General features: G+C 38.8%; 1 protein-coding gene across 1 annotated transcript in view; it reads left to right on the top strand.

Annotated features, from left to right (window-relative positions):
• The window catches only part of TBL1X (transducin (beta)-like 1X-linked), an 88,399-nt gene that overhangs the window by 30,784 nt on the left and 39,167 nt on the right, over positions 1-18,448 (top strand). The window contains exon 2 of the mRNA XM_010023500.1: positions 5,156-5,263. Coding sequence (XP_010021802.1) covers positions 5,206-5,263 — 58 coding nt within the window. The 5' untranslated portion in view covers positions 5,156-5,205. The remainder of the gene's footprint in view (positions 1-5,155; positions 5,264-18,448) is intronic.

The raw sequence follows: 18,448 nt of genomic DNA, 5'->3' as shown, positions 1-18,448 counted from the left end.
AGCAGGAATGCAATGGTCTCATTCCCTTGTCTGGATGCTTTTAAAGAAACACTGTAGCTTCATGAAATGGCAGGAGAGGCTGGGAGAGGAGAGGGAGCCGAGTGTGCTCTTTTCAGAAGTTCAGGTTTGGCATTTTGAGAAAGCAGCATACTGCAGTTCTTCCTCAAAACGAGGCAGCTGAGATAAAAGCCAAGCCTCAAGAATGCAGTAGTGTGGGCCAAGCAGAGGTCGTTAGCCTTTGGGAAGAGCTGCTGGCTGCTGACTCTGTTCTGGCTCTATGGTAAGGCATATCGTAGAAATACAGATGCGAAGGGCTCATTGAAAGTTTCTGATGAGAGTATTTTCAACAGTAAAAAAGGAGATTGCCTAAGTGACTTGTTTTGTGAGAAGTGGCTTTTGGCTTTGGGAAATGTTGTTTTTTCATTAAACTACAGAGCATATGCAAAACAGTAACACATTGATTTGGCTGTGCTGTCATGGAGCCTTCCTGGAGTCTATTTTAGTTCTCATGTTCACGTTCTCTTCTGTGAGATGGTAAGTCTGTAGAGGGTCCTGAGAGACACGCCTTGATGCATGGAGCCATCTTGCACAAGAAAATGGGATCACAAGTACATAAACTCCAGTTCCGAGGCAGCAGGCCATCATTTTGACATTAAATATTTGAACTTATTGGAATGTTTTTATTTTTATGAAACCTCTCATTTTTGCCCCTTTTTTTTTTCTTTCCCTCCAAAGCAAATACACAATTTCTCTTCACCCCCCATAATTTTAATGACAATGTTGCTTTCATTAAAGCTTTGCTTGGAAAAAGACATCTCAGCCCAGTCTCGTCAAAGAAGTAGGTAAATAGTGCAACCCTTCCAGGAGATAAATAAAAATTTGAGGCGTTTTGCTTGGGATTTTTCTTGGTTTTTCGTTGAGAGGAGGAGGTTTATTTAACGATAATTACCCTCAAAAAAATCCATCAAGAAGCTGATGACTGCTCAGCACTCAGTTAAAGCAGACTGGAGCTTACGGATTTCTTTAGGGGACAAGAGTAAGGCCAGGCTACCTGCCTGATGAACTTCCGTCAACCAGGCTGGATGTAGAAATGGGAAGTGCCCAGCTTCCTATCTAAGTTTCAGGTTTAGATTTTAGTTTAGGTGTTTTTCCCTAAATGTCTGTCCTGTTTCTTCCTGAGAGGAAGATTGACTGGTAACTCCCACTCCCTGTGGATGGCAATGCAGCTTCAAGTAGCAAATGTAAATGCCTTTCCTGAAATAGCCTTGGCTGTCCCCTGCCCCAGGCTTAGCTTGGAGGGCAGGACATGGCACTGGGGGACCCTGTGAACATCATTTAGAAAAGAGGCAGAAGATTTGTGTCTTTAGGTGCTATTTCGAAGTTGAAGATTCTTCAGCCAAATCTCACTCATGGCAACAATGCTACAATATACTGGGCAAAGGAAAGCAATCCTTGAGTAAGGTGATGGGATGCAAATAAGCTATTAGTTGACCTGGCTAGTGCTGTGCTGATCTATAGCTATATGCAAGGCTGCCTTCTCCAGAGCCACTTGCATGCCCCATTAGCAAGATTCCTAGTGCTACAGGAGGGTTTAATTTGAGAACAGTGGTATGTCAGTGCACAGAGCCAAATCAGGTCCAGTGGTGTACTCCAGGAAATAAGCTGCCCTGGTTGCCCGGAGCTCAGGAGAGTGTGCTGCAGATTTGGCTTCAATGGAGCCAGCTCAACTCCAGCTGAACCATTTAGTGCAGCAAAAGCCCAGCAGCCCTAGGTGCACAATGGTAGCGTATCTGAGCTAATAACCCAGCCTTTTACCTCTGTATGGCAAGCATTTCTGCAAACCTATCCTATGCAGAACTGAGAGTTGAGTGTTTATTTGGAATAAGCATTAAATTTCATTTCGCATGAACTTGACAACCCATCCATGAATAGGGTTTGAATTTTTGGGATCCATTATACTTTGGGATGTCTTAATGGGCTGAGCTTACATGTTTGGACACTCTCAAATACCTGCAGGATCACAACCCAAATTCTTAAGGTGAGGTTGAAGTAAAGAGAACTGGCCATTTTGTGTGACTGGGTGCAGGAAAAGTGTTTTAAGTAAAGAAAGTTCAGACAGATGTTTGAATGTTTTTTGTAAATCTTCTGGACATTGTGAAGAATTAAGATGATATTGCTGATTTAAATATGAAATGTCTCTAAAGTGAGATAATACTGATACACAAAAAATACCGATATAAAAATATCAATATTTTAATAAGCTGTAATATATTTATTTTAAAAAACTATTAATCTGGCTAATACTGGTCTCCAGTAACAAAAGGACACCATCAATTAACAGAAATAAATCTATCACAATGATAACTAAAGGTTTCTGCAATTTTCTACGTAAGTTTGCATTTCTGCATTACAAATAACTGTATTGATGGGGAGGCTTGTTCGTTGTGTCTTATGAGTCAGACTTGGAGATACAAGAAAGATTAGTACGTTCCTCTCCTCCCTACCATGTCTTCTGTAGCCTCTTTTATTTGGGATGTTTATCCGTGGAGAAGAAGGAAATCAAAAAGAGTGTTAATGAAGTTGGGTATGGTCTTTCATTGCTGAGCCAAATTTCTAATGAATAGATTTCTCTTGGTCAATGCCAAGATCTGTGTATCGCTTTGGACAGGTAGAAGCTTTACAGTTGTGTGTCTTAATGCTGCGCGGGCAACGGTGGAGAGAAGAAACCTTAAATGTATGAGTGGGGATCATCTGGTTATTTGTGGCTCTGTAACAATGTATATAAAGATATGATCAGACACATATGTCAAAGTAATTCCTGTTGACTGACTTCAGGGAAAATGCATTGTAGATCCAACTACTCGGTGTGCTCAGGGTTCTGATGCAAAGGTGGCTGCTCTGGAGGTTTTTCTGGGGCCATCAGACTGTTTATTTTGCAGTCAGGCTGATTTTCTCTGGGTTTAATTCATGTAAGAAAAGTCATTGTTAGAAAAACAAACAAAAACCAACACTCCTCCTTTCCCTTCCCTTTCCCAAAGCAACCGTCTGTATGTGGGAAATACTGTGTTAATGTCTTAAATTAGCAGGATGCATCCAGAACCAGCATTTGTTAGTTTCTTGATTATTATTTTTTTTAATAAAGTTCAGTTTACCACAAAGTACGTCATTGCTGAAACTGAATTTTTGTAAGAGGTTTCATCTTTACCAACTTTCCTACCACCAAGTTCTGAAACTGCTATTTTAAAAATGCTTTTAGAAGTGTTATGTCGGGGGGAGTTAAACCCACAGCTATCAAAGTTTCTTGATTTATTGTTATCGTGGCCACAGCAGCAATACAGATGTATTTTAAGTACTCAGACAGGGATGAAAATGGCCTTAACTCTTGCTGTGAATGTCTGTCTTGTTCTTCATTGTATGGTGATGATTATGCAAAAAGGAGCACAGGGATTTATTAATTATTCAGTAGCAAGTCTGTTTATCCGGAAAAAGGATGTATAAAGTTCTACTTAAAGTAGTGCTTTCACTGCCTGCAGTCGCTAACCTTAGTAACTAAAGCCCACACAGCTACCAGTGCTTCCAGTCTCCTGATCCAGGACAGAGAAAGTTGAGCCCATTTTACAGATGAGGGGTTGAAGGGAAAAGAGACTGAATGGCTTCCCAGGGCAATACGTGGCATGTGTGACAGGACTGGGTGCTGGATAGAGCTGATGTTGTCCTCGGCCAGAATCTTGGCAGAAAATGATCATCCTTTCCAAAGTAGATGAAATTTTCCTCACCAAGACTGCACGATTTTCAGTGTTTTGTTTCTCCCTGTTCTCTGTGAAGTACAAACTGTAATAATAAAAACTAGAATACTTGAGGAAGATGTCTCCCAAATTAGCAAGCGATGGTTTCTTACGGAAAACCAGCATCCGTGCCATTGATGAAATATAGCAGCCCAGGAGAATAAAAGGCTTACCGGGGCTCGAAAGACCTCCATTTACATAAATATGCAGAGACATCTGTTACAGTCATGAGTGACCTGCTGGTTTAAATCATCAGCAAGGGAAACTTGTAGTCGATCAGCATTGCCTGCAGTAGCAGGTGCTACTTTAGGCAACAGGAATTACTGAAGAGGTTTTCGATGAACAAAGACCTTTCCGCTTGCCAAGAGGAGACATACGGGAAATTGAAACAAACGGCACACGCCTACGGTCTTTCATTTGTCATCCGCAAGGGGAGCGCAGCGTGTGCTGCTGCGTCCAGATCTTTACATGATTAGTTACAGCTATGGTGGCTGACAAAGTTGCAAAGTGTATGTCTGAGAAGTACTTACGGCTTTTAAAACCAAACTACTTAAGTCAGATTCCCAAACAGAAATGAATCATCAAGATTTAATGGAAAATGTTCAAAACAAATTTATCATCTAAAACCAATGTTTTTATTATCAGAGTATAGTCCCAAAATAGTAATGTAAAACTGTCATCCTAAAGGTTACGAATACTGAAGTGAATAATTGAAGTTTAATTCTTGCTCACCATTAATCAGCAGAGACATTGTAACTTTATATAATGCCAGGATATTTGTATTCCTTGTTGGCACAAGGTATATGGCATTTTTTCTCTTTTTTCCTCTTCCCCCTCCCACCTCATAAACTTTCTAATCTCATCTTAAATTTAGATTTATTTCTATTTTAGGGGAACTTTTAAGTTCACTGCGTAGCAGGATTTTTTAAGGAAATAACCCGTCTGTTCAGTGGATGAACTCCGGATAGAAAATTAGGTTACAGATTTGGGGCTGCAAAAAAGTTATGATTTGGCGTGTTATACGTGATTGTAATTGCCAGCAGTTCTGAAAAGAAAACGTTCACACAGTAGAAAGGAGTGTCCTAAGAACCTGTAGTAAAGCTGCAGAAGTAAAAGAGTTAACATTTGCAAAGGCTTCCAAGATTGAAAATGCTCCCTCTGACTCGCTCATACATGTTAACTACTGCTCTTTAATTATAATAAAAGGTACAGTACAGCTTGAGTACTTGATTTACAATGTTTAATGTGTGCCTCACATTGGGATATAACAGCTCTAATAACTATGAGATCTTTAAATAACTTAACAAATAACAAATTTCATAGTAAATCAAGATAAAACAAACCCTGTTCTTTTCTTTCCCTTTGAACAGAGCGTGGATCATACTTCTCGTAAACCTCATCATATTGAGGTTGGGCTAAGATGAGCATAACCAGTGACGAAGTGAATTTCTTGGTGTATCGCTATCTCCAGGAATCGGGTAAATTTCTTGTCTCTCCTCACAACTTCAGGTCATAGCTGAAATGGGAAAATTGGCTTTTTGCATGGTGTTGCCTTAGGAATATTCCGTTGAGTGTTTCAGACTGATAGACTAAATATTTCCTGCACAAACTTGTGTTTCTTTGAAATCATGGTCTTGAACATAATAAAGGTGCAGTCATACACAGGTACAAAGTAAATATTGCAGTTAAGCAAAACAAGAAGATAAATAACATTATGTTAACAAATGTTTTTGTAGAATTGCATCATCTCAGCCAAAGTAATTTTTGGCATCACAGGCACAAAGCACATGGATTTCGTATCTTTTTTTCTAAGCTGCTTGAAACAGATCTCTCAGATACTTATTAAGTAAAGAGGGATTGTCTAAATTTGTTTTATATTGGCTGTAAATGGAAATTCGGGTGCAAGCATCTGATGTTTTAGAATTTCATTACGGTAATTATGTATGTAAACTGAGCTGCAGTGTCAAGTGTGGCTCTGTCTTAGTATCACTTCCAGGTCTAGCTGTTTTCATATCAGAAAATAATGTTTTTACAGGGCTTTTCCTTTTAGAAGGAAAGCTTCATCTTTCCTTCTAAAAAGAAAAAGGGAAATTGAAATGTAAATTTAGGGTCTCTTTTGTTTTCATAGTCTTGATTCTGTTCTTTGACTGCAAGTTCTCTTCACTAATGGAAAATGTTCTGGTAGTGCAGAGATGATAGGGGAAGTGGGATACAGTGACAAAGGATTTGTAGCCAAGATCCCAGTTTACTTGGTACTGGCTCTATGTTCTGGGTTGGTAAAAGTAGAATTGACTAAAAATATTTGGTGTTTCATATGCTGAAACAAACAAACAAACAAACAAACAAAATCTGTGAAAAATACGTGTCTTCCTGTCAGAAGACTTGAAACCAGTTTTAGTATGAGCCCTCCAGCCTTGAGAGTTGTCTTGGACAGGACACCAAAATCCCAGCAGGTAGAAGATACTGGGTTAACCTGCTTCTGTTGATCGTTATAACTAGCGTTCATTAGATACATTATTTTGATTTGCTTCTTCTACTTCCAAGACTGTTTCAATCTCAGGAACAAATCCCTATTTAAGGATCCTCCAATGGAATTGAGAAGATTTATAATACTTTTTCAGGATTAAAACAGTTCTTTGAGAGTCCAGTTATGGCCTGTGGAAGTAGCTGTTTTCTCACATTGTATTCTTCTCTCTAATAATGGAGCTTATAAGAAAATATTCTAGTTGTGGCATGTGATTAGATGAAAGAAGGGCAGGAACAAAAGAAACTATAATTCCATCCAAAGTTTATCTTTAAAAATAAGCTATTGGGTACCACACTGGAAGGTGCTTTTGAACATTAAAGCGGTGCCCCAGTGGACAGAATGGAAGGCTAAAGAATCCTGAAGTTGTTTTATGTTATGTTTGTACTGTAGGAGATTCTACACAACAGATAATTAATACAGTTACTTTTCCTGATATGAAAAAAGAAAGTCAGCCTCTTTTATTCCTTTTGATACATCAGTAGATGGGTTAGAGTTGTGTAGTGATTCAGAAGGAGGGTTTAAAAAATCAGTCAAGAATGGCAGTATCAGCCTAATGTCAGGAAAAAGTTCTTCTAGGTAGCCCGTCTCCCAAAAGCAAGCAATCACTTTTACCGTTTCAGGGAGAAATTCACATACAAATTTTCATATTAAATGTAAGTTATACTGCTCTTATCTTCTTCTGTAAAGGGACAAATGTTTTTCTTACGTAATCCACGCATACTAAAAGCATTTATAAAAGCATTATATTTCCACTGTTCTGTTGTATTTTACCCATATAAGAGAGCAGAAGTTGAGGTTAAATATTTAAATAAATATTCAAATATGCTTCAAACAGAGCATATTGAAATCTAAATGCTAGGTATTGATTTGGTAGATACATACACCTGACAGTCTGGTAGTAATTCCATTCAGCAAGTAAGAGCTATAACCAATGATGAATCCACTAATCTGTTTTAAAAGCTTCTCAAATTTAGTTTGACTCTTCTTTCATACTGTCATTGTTTTTTCCAAATAAATTTTTACATCTGTATTTTCAGATAAAGTAGGGTAATAAGACAAATTGTTATACAGCATCTTGCCTTTCCACCTGCTAGTATAAGTGCAGTAAGATGCGAGAGCAGATGAAAGACGTTTAATCAATAGCTTCAGAAATAATTCATGCCAATTTTAGAGGGCTAGTGTTTAAAGAGAGTTTAAATTCAAACCCCTACAGTTTGAAGGAGTTTGCCAAAAACAAGGTTAATACATTGATTATTTACTAACATTAGCTGAACCCAAAGCTTCTAAGAATTGTATCAAGTACAGTCATAAAGGTTGCTGAGAGGACCATACAAAGGTTCTTGTTTTGGGTTTTTTTTTTTTCGGGTATCTGTCCTTTAATCTTATCCTATAAAAATTCAAGGCTTTCCCATAAAACGTAGGCAAGTAGTGGGAGGAAGAGAGAAACAACAAAAGGAAATACATATGGTGGAAAAACCATATAAAAAGCAAACTGTCCCTATAATATTTCAAGTATTTTGTGGCTGCAAGGCATAGAAGCACTTGAGATTATTTGAAACATTATAGCAAAGATACTGATGGGTGCTTTACACTTCATTATGAAAATGCTGGCAGGTCATTCTAGTAGGATCTTCTAAAATTGAAGTTAGATGTGAAATTCAATAATTATGTTTCCTCTTTGATTCTCTGTCAGTCTAGAAAGCTTTCATAGGAGAGTATTAATGGAGTTGAACTGTCTAAACCATTATTGTTGCTTTTTAACAAATCTTGGCATACTAAGGGGAGTTCCAGTGAACTGGAAAAAGTAAATGTTGTGCCAGAATTCTTAAAGGTTAAACAAGACGATCCAGGTAACTGTAGGTCAAGCAAAATCACTGGAAGGTTGAAACTAGATACCTCCAACAAAAAAATGAAGAGATGACATCATGCCTAATGCCAGCCAGCAAGTTTTTATGGATAATAGATCATGTCAAACAAACTTGATGCTGCTTTTTCCAAGATGACAAATGAAGTTGAAGAGATAGCTGTGCTGACAATAATGCACTTAAACTACTTTACGACATTTACTTTGTCTTGTTGACACTGTGGTTAAAAACAAAATTAAATGACACTATGTAAAATCAGTGTAATCCAGGGTTACCAAATGGATTTAAAAAGGGCTAACAGAAGCATCTTGAAAAGTGATAAGAGTTGGGGAATATTCATCTCAAAGGTTGCTTCTAGTGGGAGCTCAGAGGAATCTGTTCTTGGCATAATATAGTTCAATAGCTTTATCAGTTACCTGGAAGGAAATATAAAATGATTCTCGAGTACATTTGCAGATGGAATGAAATGGTAAGTTGTGGCACTTGAGTTATACTGACTGATCACGTGGTTTAACAGAAAAAAGTACAGCCAGGGAGACTGCTTTGAGTTGCCTGTCCTGCTGGAAAAGCAGGCTGGATAAGATGCCTGGTCCAGGGGCAGTGCAGTCAAATCCCTCCAGTACAAGACAGGACTTGGACAAGTTAAGGCTCTAACTGCTTAGCTGTGTTAAAATATGTAGCTAAACAGTTGCCTCTTCACATAGGTGACAGTCTCAGGGCTTATCTGTTCCCGGAAAAACAAAGCAGTCAGGCATCATTTCCATTTAGGCTTCATGGATTGATGGCACAGGAATTCCATCACTAAGGTGGCTAGGTGTTGTCACTTCCACTGTAGGACCATGAATGCCCCCCCGCTTCTTGAGGTATAAAGAAATCAAGTCTTTAATTTCTGTTTAAGATTGTTACTTCCTATCCAAAAGTCAACTCCTGCAATATTCGGTTTGTAGCTTTCTGAATATGAGCTTTTAGGTACACAATTTAAAGTGGCCCAATTACTAAAAGTGCTGGGTTCTTCTGGGCATCATTTATCTCAGGAGTCAACTTCTAAGTGTCAAGTTATGTTTATATGGAGGTGTCTTGATTCAAAGACGGCTTTTAAGTGAAAATGTTGGCCTCAGTGGAGATAAGAGCACACAAAATACTCCTATCGTGGACGTAGTTTTACCAACAAATCAGGCGCAGTGACAAAAGTGAAACGAGCCATACCAAAGAAGCCGCAGTTCTGGCATCCAAATTATGTTGATTCAGCTTTGCACCTCTTCAAACTCCTGAGAAGCACACTTTTGGTAGCACCATCTTCACTGCTGACATAGTCCTTCAATTAGTTTTCTTCAGAGTGAAGAGCTGTGTTTCTAAAAAAAAAAACATATAAAATTCAGCATACAGAGTTTTCCCATTCTGCTTTGTCTGCTCAAAAGAGAAGCAGATTATTATTTGTCTTTTGGAATGAAGGTCAGAGCAGTATAATGCAATAGGAGTAATAAGGATTCCAAGGAAAATTGAAAAGAGGTGAGGGGGGGTGTGGCAAAACCAAGGGAAAATCAAGTGTCTCACATACGTTTTAATCTAAAATGTACTGCCATCTGTTGTGACAAATCCTGTCATAAGTCCAAATAGTGCAATAAATTACCTTCCATACCCAGGCCAACATGTCGGTTAGGTTATTAATGCTTTTTCAAATTTGGTGTTTTTGATGCATTGATCGATTTAATTGTGTTCCTCTTCTAACCATGCATGTTGCAGGATAGAATCCTTATCTGAAAATCAGCTCCCAGCTGTCTGTGGCTTATGCCGCTCTGTAGTAGGGCTTTTATTGTAGTGGATGTCTGGCAGTGACTTGTTACAGTTAAGGTTGTGTAACAGTTTCCATTTTCTGCTCCTACTTTTACTGTTCAGTTTGAATTTTTCCATGGTTTATGACATACACTTGATAAACTGTTCCTCAGTGTACAATCTGTACCATGTCCAAGACAATAAAAACACTAGCTAGATGCTTTTGCTAAAAAGATGTCAATAATGACATTTTTAGCTGCTGGCTTGGGACAATTTACCATTATACTTTAGAATTGTATATTGTTTTCTTCCCAGCCATAAAAATTAAGGCAGCTGATAATGTCATTTTCCTCCTGTAGATTCAGGATGATGGCGGCATGTTAGTCTGTTTGGTTCATGGTTGACAGATTTTCCGTATTTTCCTAAAAGATAGGATTTTCTCTCAGTTTTTAAGCCATAGGCTCACGGGCACATAGAGCATGAAGCGTTTCTGAGAACCCAGCACTAAATCCTCTGTAGAGTTAGACATGTGCAAACATAGGCCTTTCCTGTTAACCACATCCAGGGCATCTTATTCTCATTGGAAATTACAAGAAGATCCGAAACACGGATATTCTGAAGCTTCTGTATTTCATCATTGTGATGTTGTCCAACCAGATACTAGTAGTAGGAACAGTACTAATTTACAAATTTTCCAGTGCCATTTACAATTTTTTTGAAAAGGAAGCAACAAAATTTGAAGGAAAATATCTTCTCTATGACTCACTTTCTTGTTCAACAAAGTAATTTTACACAAAATGTAAATATTGCCAAGTTCTCAGAGAGGAGGGAATGACTGAAGATCAGTATTCTGTTCCTTTGAATTTGTGCCTTATGCAACAGTCTTCACTTACGTAAGCCTTCGTAATTGTTCTATGAAGTCTATACTTTTTCTACATGTAAGGTATGTTTAGAGTATTTTGAACAAATGTATGTGGCACAGAGTTCCATGACAGAAGTGCATGTTGAAAATAATTTAGATTAAGCATAGCATAAAATATTGGCATATATAGGTCAGCTAAATTTGCTTCAAGACTAACTGCTTCCTTTGTGTAGGAAGGCTGCTGCTGGGTAGAAGGGGACTGTGCACTGCATGGGTTTTCCTTAAATTATTAAAATCTGTACCTTGAAGAACGATTCATTAGAGGAATGAATCATCAATAAAGGCACTTGTCCAGCATGACGGTAAAAACAATAGTGTGCACTGATGGTAGAGTCAGTGGCTAACAATTTTTCTTTTGCGTTTTTTAGGTTTTCTTCCAATTTGGCTCATTAGGATGATAGGAGAGTTCAAGCTGGATAGTATCTAAGGAGAGGACAGAATCAGGTTGGCAGGGGCTTTTGGAGATCATGTAGTGCAGCCCTGGGGCTTACAGCAGGGTCAGATGCAACAGGTTGGTCAGGGCTGTGTCCAGTCAGATTCTGAATATCTTCCAAGGATGGAGAGTCCACAACCTCCCTGGGCATCCTGTTCCAATGCTCAATCACCCTCACAGTAAAAAAGTATTTCATTGGAATTTCCTATGTGTTTCAATTTGTGCCCGTTGCCTCTTGTCCTGTCACTGGGCACCACTGAGAAGAGCCTAGCTCTACTTTTTGCACCCCAGTCAGGTATTTATGCACGTGGATGAGGTCCACTGTGAGCCTTTGCTTCTCCAGGCTGAGCAGTCCCAACTCAGCATCTTCTTCTATACCAGATGCTCCAATCTATTTGCCATCTTAGTGATCTTTTCACTGGACTCCCTCCAGTATGCCACTGTCTCTCCCACACTGGGGAGCCCAGAACTGAACACAGAACTCCAGACTTTTCTCACCAAGGTTGAGTAGAGGGCAAGGATTCCCTTCATTGACCTGCCGCAACACTTTGTAGCATAGCTCAAGATGTTGTTGGCTTTCTTTGCTGCAAAGGCACATTGCTGGCTCACATTCAACTAATCTCCTGCTCAGTGCTGGAGAGCCTCAAAGATCTTTTGAAGAACCTATACATAAAGGTGCTGTTAAACAAGATAGTCACTGGAATGCTCTTGAAGCTCTATACATAGCTATCCTCAAATGGTAAAGATGGAGACCTTTTGTTTGCTGAAAGGAAAAAATATGTCCTTGAAATGACATCCTGCCAGCCAAAGATAAAACACACATTTTAGTGCTGTTTCAGTAACAATCTATGGCCATATTATTTGTGTCTACATAAGTGTTATCACTGGCTCATGGGCCTCCTGTATTCTATCTGCAGTATAGAGTAACTGTAGTTCATAGACCAGACTCAGCTGCGCTGATGTAAAGACACGTGTGTTTGCGTAGCTTCGTTTTGCACAGGTACTTTGGTGCTAGTGTAACTGGATGTTGAACAGGTATTCCTTAGTAAATAAAATAATACCATTTTTAAGGAAATATTTAGAAACTGGGTGTTTAAACCTGTCTTTAAAGTTGTTGTGCCTTAATTTTCCTGTTTGAAAGCAAAATTAATACTACATACAGTACCTACCTCAACAGCAGATACTAAAATGATAAAGTGCTAATATGTATTGAAATCCTGTGAGGAAAGACTGTTACAGGTGTGCTGGGACAATATTTAACATTCTTTTTTTCTTATTTCAAAGTACTGTTTATGAATTTATAGGTGAATATACATCTCTAAATGCACTACAAATGAGATTGCTAACTTGATTATTCAGGAACTATTGTTAACTGGTGTTAAGACAGAAGGCAGGGATTCTTGCAGCTTTCCAGCTGCATGATGGTGAGGCTTTGGATCAATACAGACTCCATTTTTAATTCTCATGGTTTAGCACAGACCTGGTTTGTGAGCATGCAGCCCTATTTGTGTTATCCTCTTTAGGGTCAGCCTACTCAATTAAAATAAAATGACCTAAGCTTATGATCCAGATCTCCATTATACTGGAAGTTCTATATAGAACCAACATTTGTGACCTTTCATTAATTATTGGAGATAGACAAAGCCATGATGTTGTTCTAGGAGCGAAATGTGTTAAAGTGCTTCTTGGATAAAAATGCTTGAGAAATTTGACAAAACATTTTGTTTTAAATCAAAGTGTCTCCTAAAAGTCACCACAGAATGAACATTCCTATCTAACGAGAAACCATCTGTAGCTATATGTATTGCACATAGTGTAACCTAATATATATAACCCTCAGCATAATACGTATGTAGTAAAAATAGTCTACTATCAAAAGGGTATATAGGGATTTTAATAAACTGCTGCTTTTTTTTTTTTAATCTCTCCCCAATTTTCTGTATTTCTTGTAAATGAGGGAGGAAGTGACTGTATGATTCCAGAAACAGTGAGACTGACTCTGAATTTGAAATTATACTTCATAGTTGGAGGATGGACGACTGCTGAAAAGACAAATCTGTTTCTCAAAGAATGTATTATTATGCATGGTTTCTGTCTCTGCTACTAATCATTTATTCTCCTGACAATTGCTAAGTACATTTTAAGAAAATGAGGGTCAGCATTAGATGACAACAAGCTTTATTAGGCTGCAGTTCCAAAACCAGGGGGGGTGGGGGAAGGGAATTTATCAAAGCTACAGATCTTGGGAAGGAGGAAGCTGGTCAGTTAAAGGTAAATACTTTCCACAGCTTCCTTTAAAGATAAGCGAGTCGAAACCACATTGTGCACTTTTTTTGTAGAGCAGTGAACATGTGCTACCAGTATTTGATGGTTGGCTTCCCCAAATAAAAATTCCACAGTGGAGAGGAAAACATATTTTTACAGCTAAAGAAGTTATTTGGATTTGTCATATTTTGTTCTGGCTATATTTTCAAAAGAATGGCATAAGCTGTATGAGTGCCATTTTTATGTGTGTTTATATGGACAGACATAGAGTTTTGTGACTAGATACCTACTTTGTATACATACGTATAAATGGTAGTTTCAGATATGTTGTTGTGTAGTTCAGTATTTCCTTTTGTAAACTTCTTTCTGTGTGTCTTTTACCCCTGTTGCATAACAGCAGCAATATAAATGCTGTGTAAGAAAAGCAGTGCTTGCTGCAGCATTAAGTTCCTGTGAAGGTAAAAAATACACTGCGTACCTTGTTCTTTTGCCATTTGCAAAACCCTGCTTACTTCGTATTTTGTTCTAGGTCTCTTTCCACATTTTTCTAAACTTGGCTATTTTAATTTTTCTTTGGCCTGAGAATCACCCTACAGTGTTGGGTCTCAGACACTGAGCAAACACACTGATTTTTAAGTTACGCAAGCATAAACAATTACACCTTTGCGAATTTATTCCCTGGCGCAGATTTTGATTCTGACCGCTTCATGTCCTGGTTTTTAAAGCTTGCAGAAATGCAGTATTATAGAGGTGTTAAGAAAATAGGATGTTAGGTTGGAGGCAGATACCTGTATGTGAAGATGGCCTTGCCAGTGAAACCAGTGAAATGGTAGACATTTGGCAATTTACTGGTTTTCCTCATGATTCTCCAGGCCCAGCGAAAGAAGCTGTATCTTGCAGCTTTGCAAGTTTTGCTAATAATAACCTGCACACTGGGGACTTCCTGCCTGTACAGCTAAGGCAGTTACAAATCACCCCTTCTCACACCTAACGAGCATAGCAGCATTAGGACTCCATTTGTAGTTGCCATCAGCAGAAACCATCCTGGTGCTGGAGTTCCCGAATGCCCGCTGGGTGTCAGCTGTGATGCCCTACTTGCCACCGCTTACAGGTGTAGATTACAGCTGATAGGTGAACATAGCTTACGGAAGTAAACTGTGAAGGTTGTATGACTGCGGAAGTCTGCTATGAATGCGATCATTAAAACAGTGCACGTCTCTTTGGATGTTTGCTTGCCCAGACAGGGCTAAAAGATAACAGCATCTCATTAATTTAGAAGGAAAAGATTATCTTTTTTTTCCTGCCGTGGCCTTTGTAAGTTATTTTAAACCTTGCCTGTAGTTGCATTAAATTGCTAGATCTGTGTTGACATTTATTCACAATTGTCAGTCTAATTTACACAGAGTGAGTGAAAGGGGGATTCTTTCAGACCTTGTTTTCAAAAGATTTCTTTAAGTTCCTCTTTCCATTGCCCATGTTCTGTTTTCTCTCTGTATCGTATTTCTTTTTGTTAATTTGCGGCCCTCAGAAAGGCTGAAAAAGTGAGTGCCAAGTACTGCTCATCAGAAGATCATTTCCAACTTGTATTAATCTTTTCCAACATATTTTCCTGAATTAAAAAAAAAAACAAAAACAAAAAAAAAAACCAAAACAAAAACCAAAAACAAACTGCCAGAAATGTTCTTTGGCTCATAGTAAAATAATTTTGGGTAGCAGACATGTACTCTGAATTCTTGGCAGAAGGTGAACAGGTCCAAGAAAAAAGGGTCCAACATTTAATATTAGAGAATAATCGCTTCTACAAAACTTGGGGTAACCAGGCACAGTGTAATTTTTGCAAGTGACACAAGCTAAGGCAGGGACTGTGAAAGAACTTGTAATACAGGACACATTTCTCAGGGTTCTGGGAATAATTTTAATCGTTCAGCAATCCTAATCTTGAAAAAAATGTACAAGCCCTATTGTTCAGCTGATTTTTCTAAAAATATATTTCAACTGCAGTTCTCTATTTTAAATTGCTAATGTGTGTCCTTGTTAAGCCCTTTATGTAATTGCGAAGGTAAGTCTTCAAAAATAAGCAGACACTGCCAAAACCAGAGAGGCACTCTAGGATGTATTACCGAGAAAGAAGCAGCTCAGCTAGGAGAAGAATCTCGGTCTGCTGTGAATAATAAGCAAGATGTGGTGCAGGATTTTTGCCCACCATTATTTTTAACTGTTTGTAGAATCTTATGAGTGGCTTGAGGCACTGAACACTTATTGACTGCAACCAAATGTATTTCAGAGAAACTGCTGTCCTTTTTGTAAAGCCTCTGCATGTGTACACTAGGGTTTTATGACCGTATCTTTGTGGATGCATAATTACATTTAGACAGAAATCTAAGGAGAAGCAGGATAGGGATCCGTGTTACATTCTCAGTTGTCATTGAGTGCATCACGTAGAAGGGGAAATGCTAGACTCTAAAATGGCAGCTGCAGTCAAGGACAGTGAAGAACATCGTTGTATTCTCTTGGGCAATGGCAAGAAATTATGTTGTTTACCTCAGGAATTAGATTAGCATGTGTTAGGCCCAGAATTAAGAAAATACAGTTGCTCTAAGTTAAACTGTTAGCTTCTGGTTTGCAGCCAGAAGTTGCATTCAAATATGACCCTAGTGATATGTGTCCCTCCCTTCTCTGCACTGGTAAATCTAAACTTACAATAGCCTTAGTTTAGTGTTAACTGTGCTGTTTGTACCTCATTAGTATTTGGAGAAAATGATTTTGCTTACGGTCATATTTCACTCTTTTTTAGTGGAAATTTTCTGAACTGCTTAATTCATTTCAGGCCACCACACTACGCCACTCTTCCATTCTTGCCTTCCTGCTTAGATGGTACTTCCAAGACCCAGACATCAAACTTGGGAACATGTTTTTCCACTGGTTGCAGCTGGTTTCTTTGGTAGACAGTTGTGCTGGCAGCTTTGGAGTTACTCGGGCTTGGTAATGTGGTAAAGCAGCTGATGGGACCGCATGGGGACATCTTTTCGTCCTGCATGTGATTTTCTTTTGACTCATGATGCTGTGGAATGCTTCTACTTGATGAGTCTCCCAGTATTTTTGCCCATATATGCATTTATGGTCATAAAGATGACTCCCCTTTACCACCTCTCAACCATCTTTTTTTCCCTGCAGCCTGTACAGCTGTAGGCAGCTCTTACGTGCCTTCCGTCGTGCATGAGTTTTACATTGGTCAAAGTCCCAGCACTAGTGCCAGCTACAAGACTACCTTAAGAAAACAGGCCCTCAGAAAACCTGAGATTGCCACTGGATCCCATTATAGCAGATCCGGGTTGGTTCTACTGAGCCAGAACTTTTTTAATCATTTCTAAAACCTTGCTCATGTTTGTATCCTGTACCTGCCAAATACTTTTAAAGACAACAGCGTGTTACTTCAGAGATGAGGATTGGAAGACCTGGTAGTGGGAATTTCCAAAAAGAAATGCAACACAATGTGAGAGATATCAATGAAATAACAAGTGTTGGTTATTTCCACCAGGAGATGGTTAACTTTTTACAGAAAAGGGATGGGTTGTCAGATAGTTTATGCTTCCTCCTCCAATTTAATGGTTTCCAGAAATTGAACCTAAGATCCCTGGATTTCAGAACCTCATTCTGGACTGCTTGAGTTAAAGAAATAGAAAAATTTATTAAAGGAAGTGACACAGACCTCCAGGTGAAATCTCACTGTTTTCCAGGACAGAGAGCCATGCTGGGCATTAGTTATACAAAGATTTGTAGGAATGGGTCATTACTTGCACTCAGTGTTGGGACAGTGGCTGTTCATCATAAAGATGCGCTGGAGATGTGTGTGAAAAGCAGTATGAGGTTCATAATTCTTTATTCTCTATTTCATTCTGTGGTAGCAAATGTTTCAGTTAAGACTTTTACAGTATGCATAATTAAACTGAGTAATTTGCAAATAACTTAGACACATCTGTTTTTTTAAAAAACTATTTGAACAGTATGCTAGTTAGATTTACCAGACAAAGCTAAGTCCAGACAGTTCACAAACAGAAAACACTCACAATATTCAACAGATCGCTGAACTGTTGCTGACGAGGGCATCCCCGAGGTAACTCCGAGTAACCGGCAAGGGCTGAAACACTTCAGAAGTCTTTGCTTTCACAGATCCCTCTTTGTCATTCCCTTCACCTGTACAAACGCAGCAGTAGGTGCCGTAGCTGTTACAGTTTAAGATTGCAATTTAAACAAGGCTGCTTTTTACAGTGCTGAAGGGATCAGAAAATGAAAGGAGCACTTAGTGAATGTCAGTTAGCTGGATCCGTGATTGCCAGATGAACTAGCACAGGGAATACTCAGCAGCACCCCAGTTATGTGCCTAAAAGGAAGAATCCTTCACTCCCAGAAGAGGTGAGACACATCTCTGGAGAAGATACAAGGTATACCCCAAGCTGCCTGGCTGCCAATTGCCCTTTCCTCTGCCTATATTCGACAGGCATTTCTGCTCTGAGCCAAGCATATTACAAACAATTAAAACCACATAGCCTGCAGATCAAACAAGCACACAGAGAGCAGCATTATGTTCATTAAATAAAACCTAGTCATTTTATGATCAATGACAAATCTTGGTTTAAGGAGAGGCCATTTTTAACTGAAAAAGGAGCAGCCAAAGGGAAAAAAGTCTCAATCATCTCCATTTTGCAGTTACAGCAAAGTCTATCAGTGAAATTTTGCAAAACACAGCCCTATGCATGCATTTTTTGGCACTGCCTAGGGCAAGAATTCCCAAGTGGCTGTGTATGTACCACTGAGAGTATATACAGACACCTCAGTGTGGGAGAAGATACAGCACAAAACCAGGACCTGTTACCACTG

The sequence above is a fragment of the Nestor notabilis genome, unplaced genomic scaffold (assembly GCF_000696875.1).
Source record: "Nestor notabilis isolate BGI_N333 unplaced genomic scaffold, ASM69687v1 scaffold2771, whole genome shotgun sequence".
Lineage (NCBI taxonomy): Eukaryota > Metazoa > Chordata > Aves > Psittaciformes > Psittacidae > Nestor > Nestor notabilis.
Note: the sequence above shows the minus strand (reverse complement) of the source record. Positions and strands in the feature narration are given on the sequence as shown.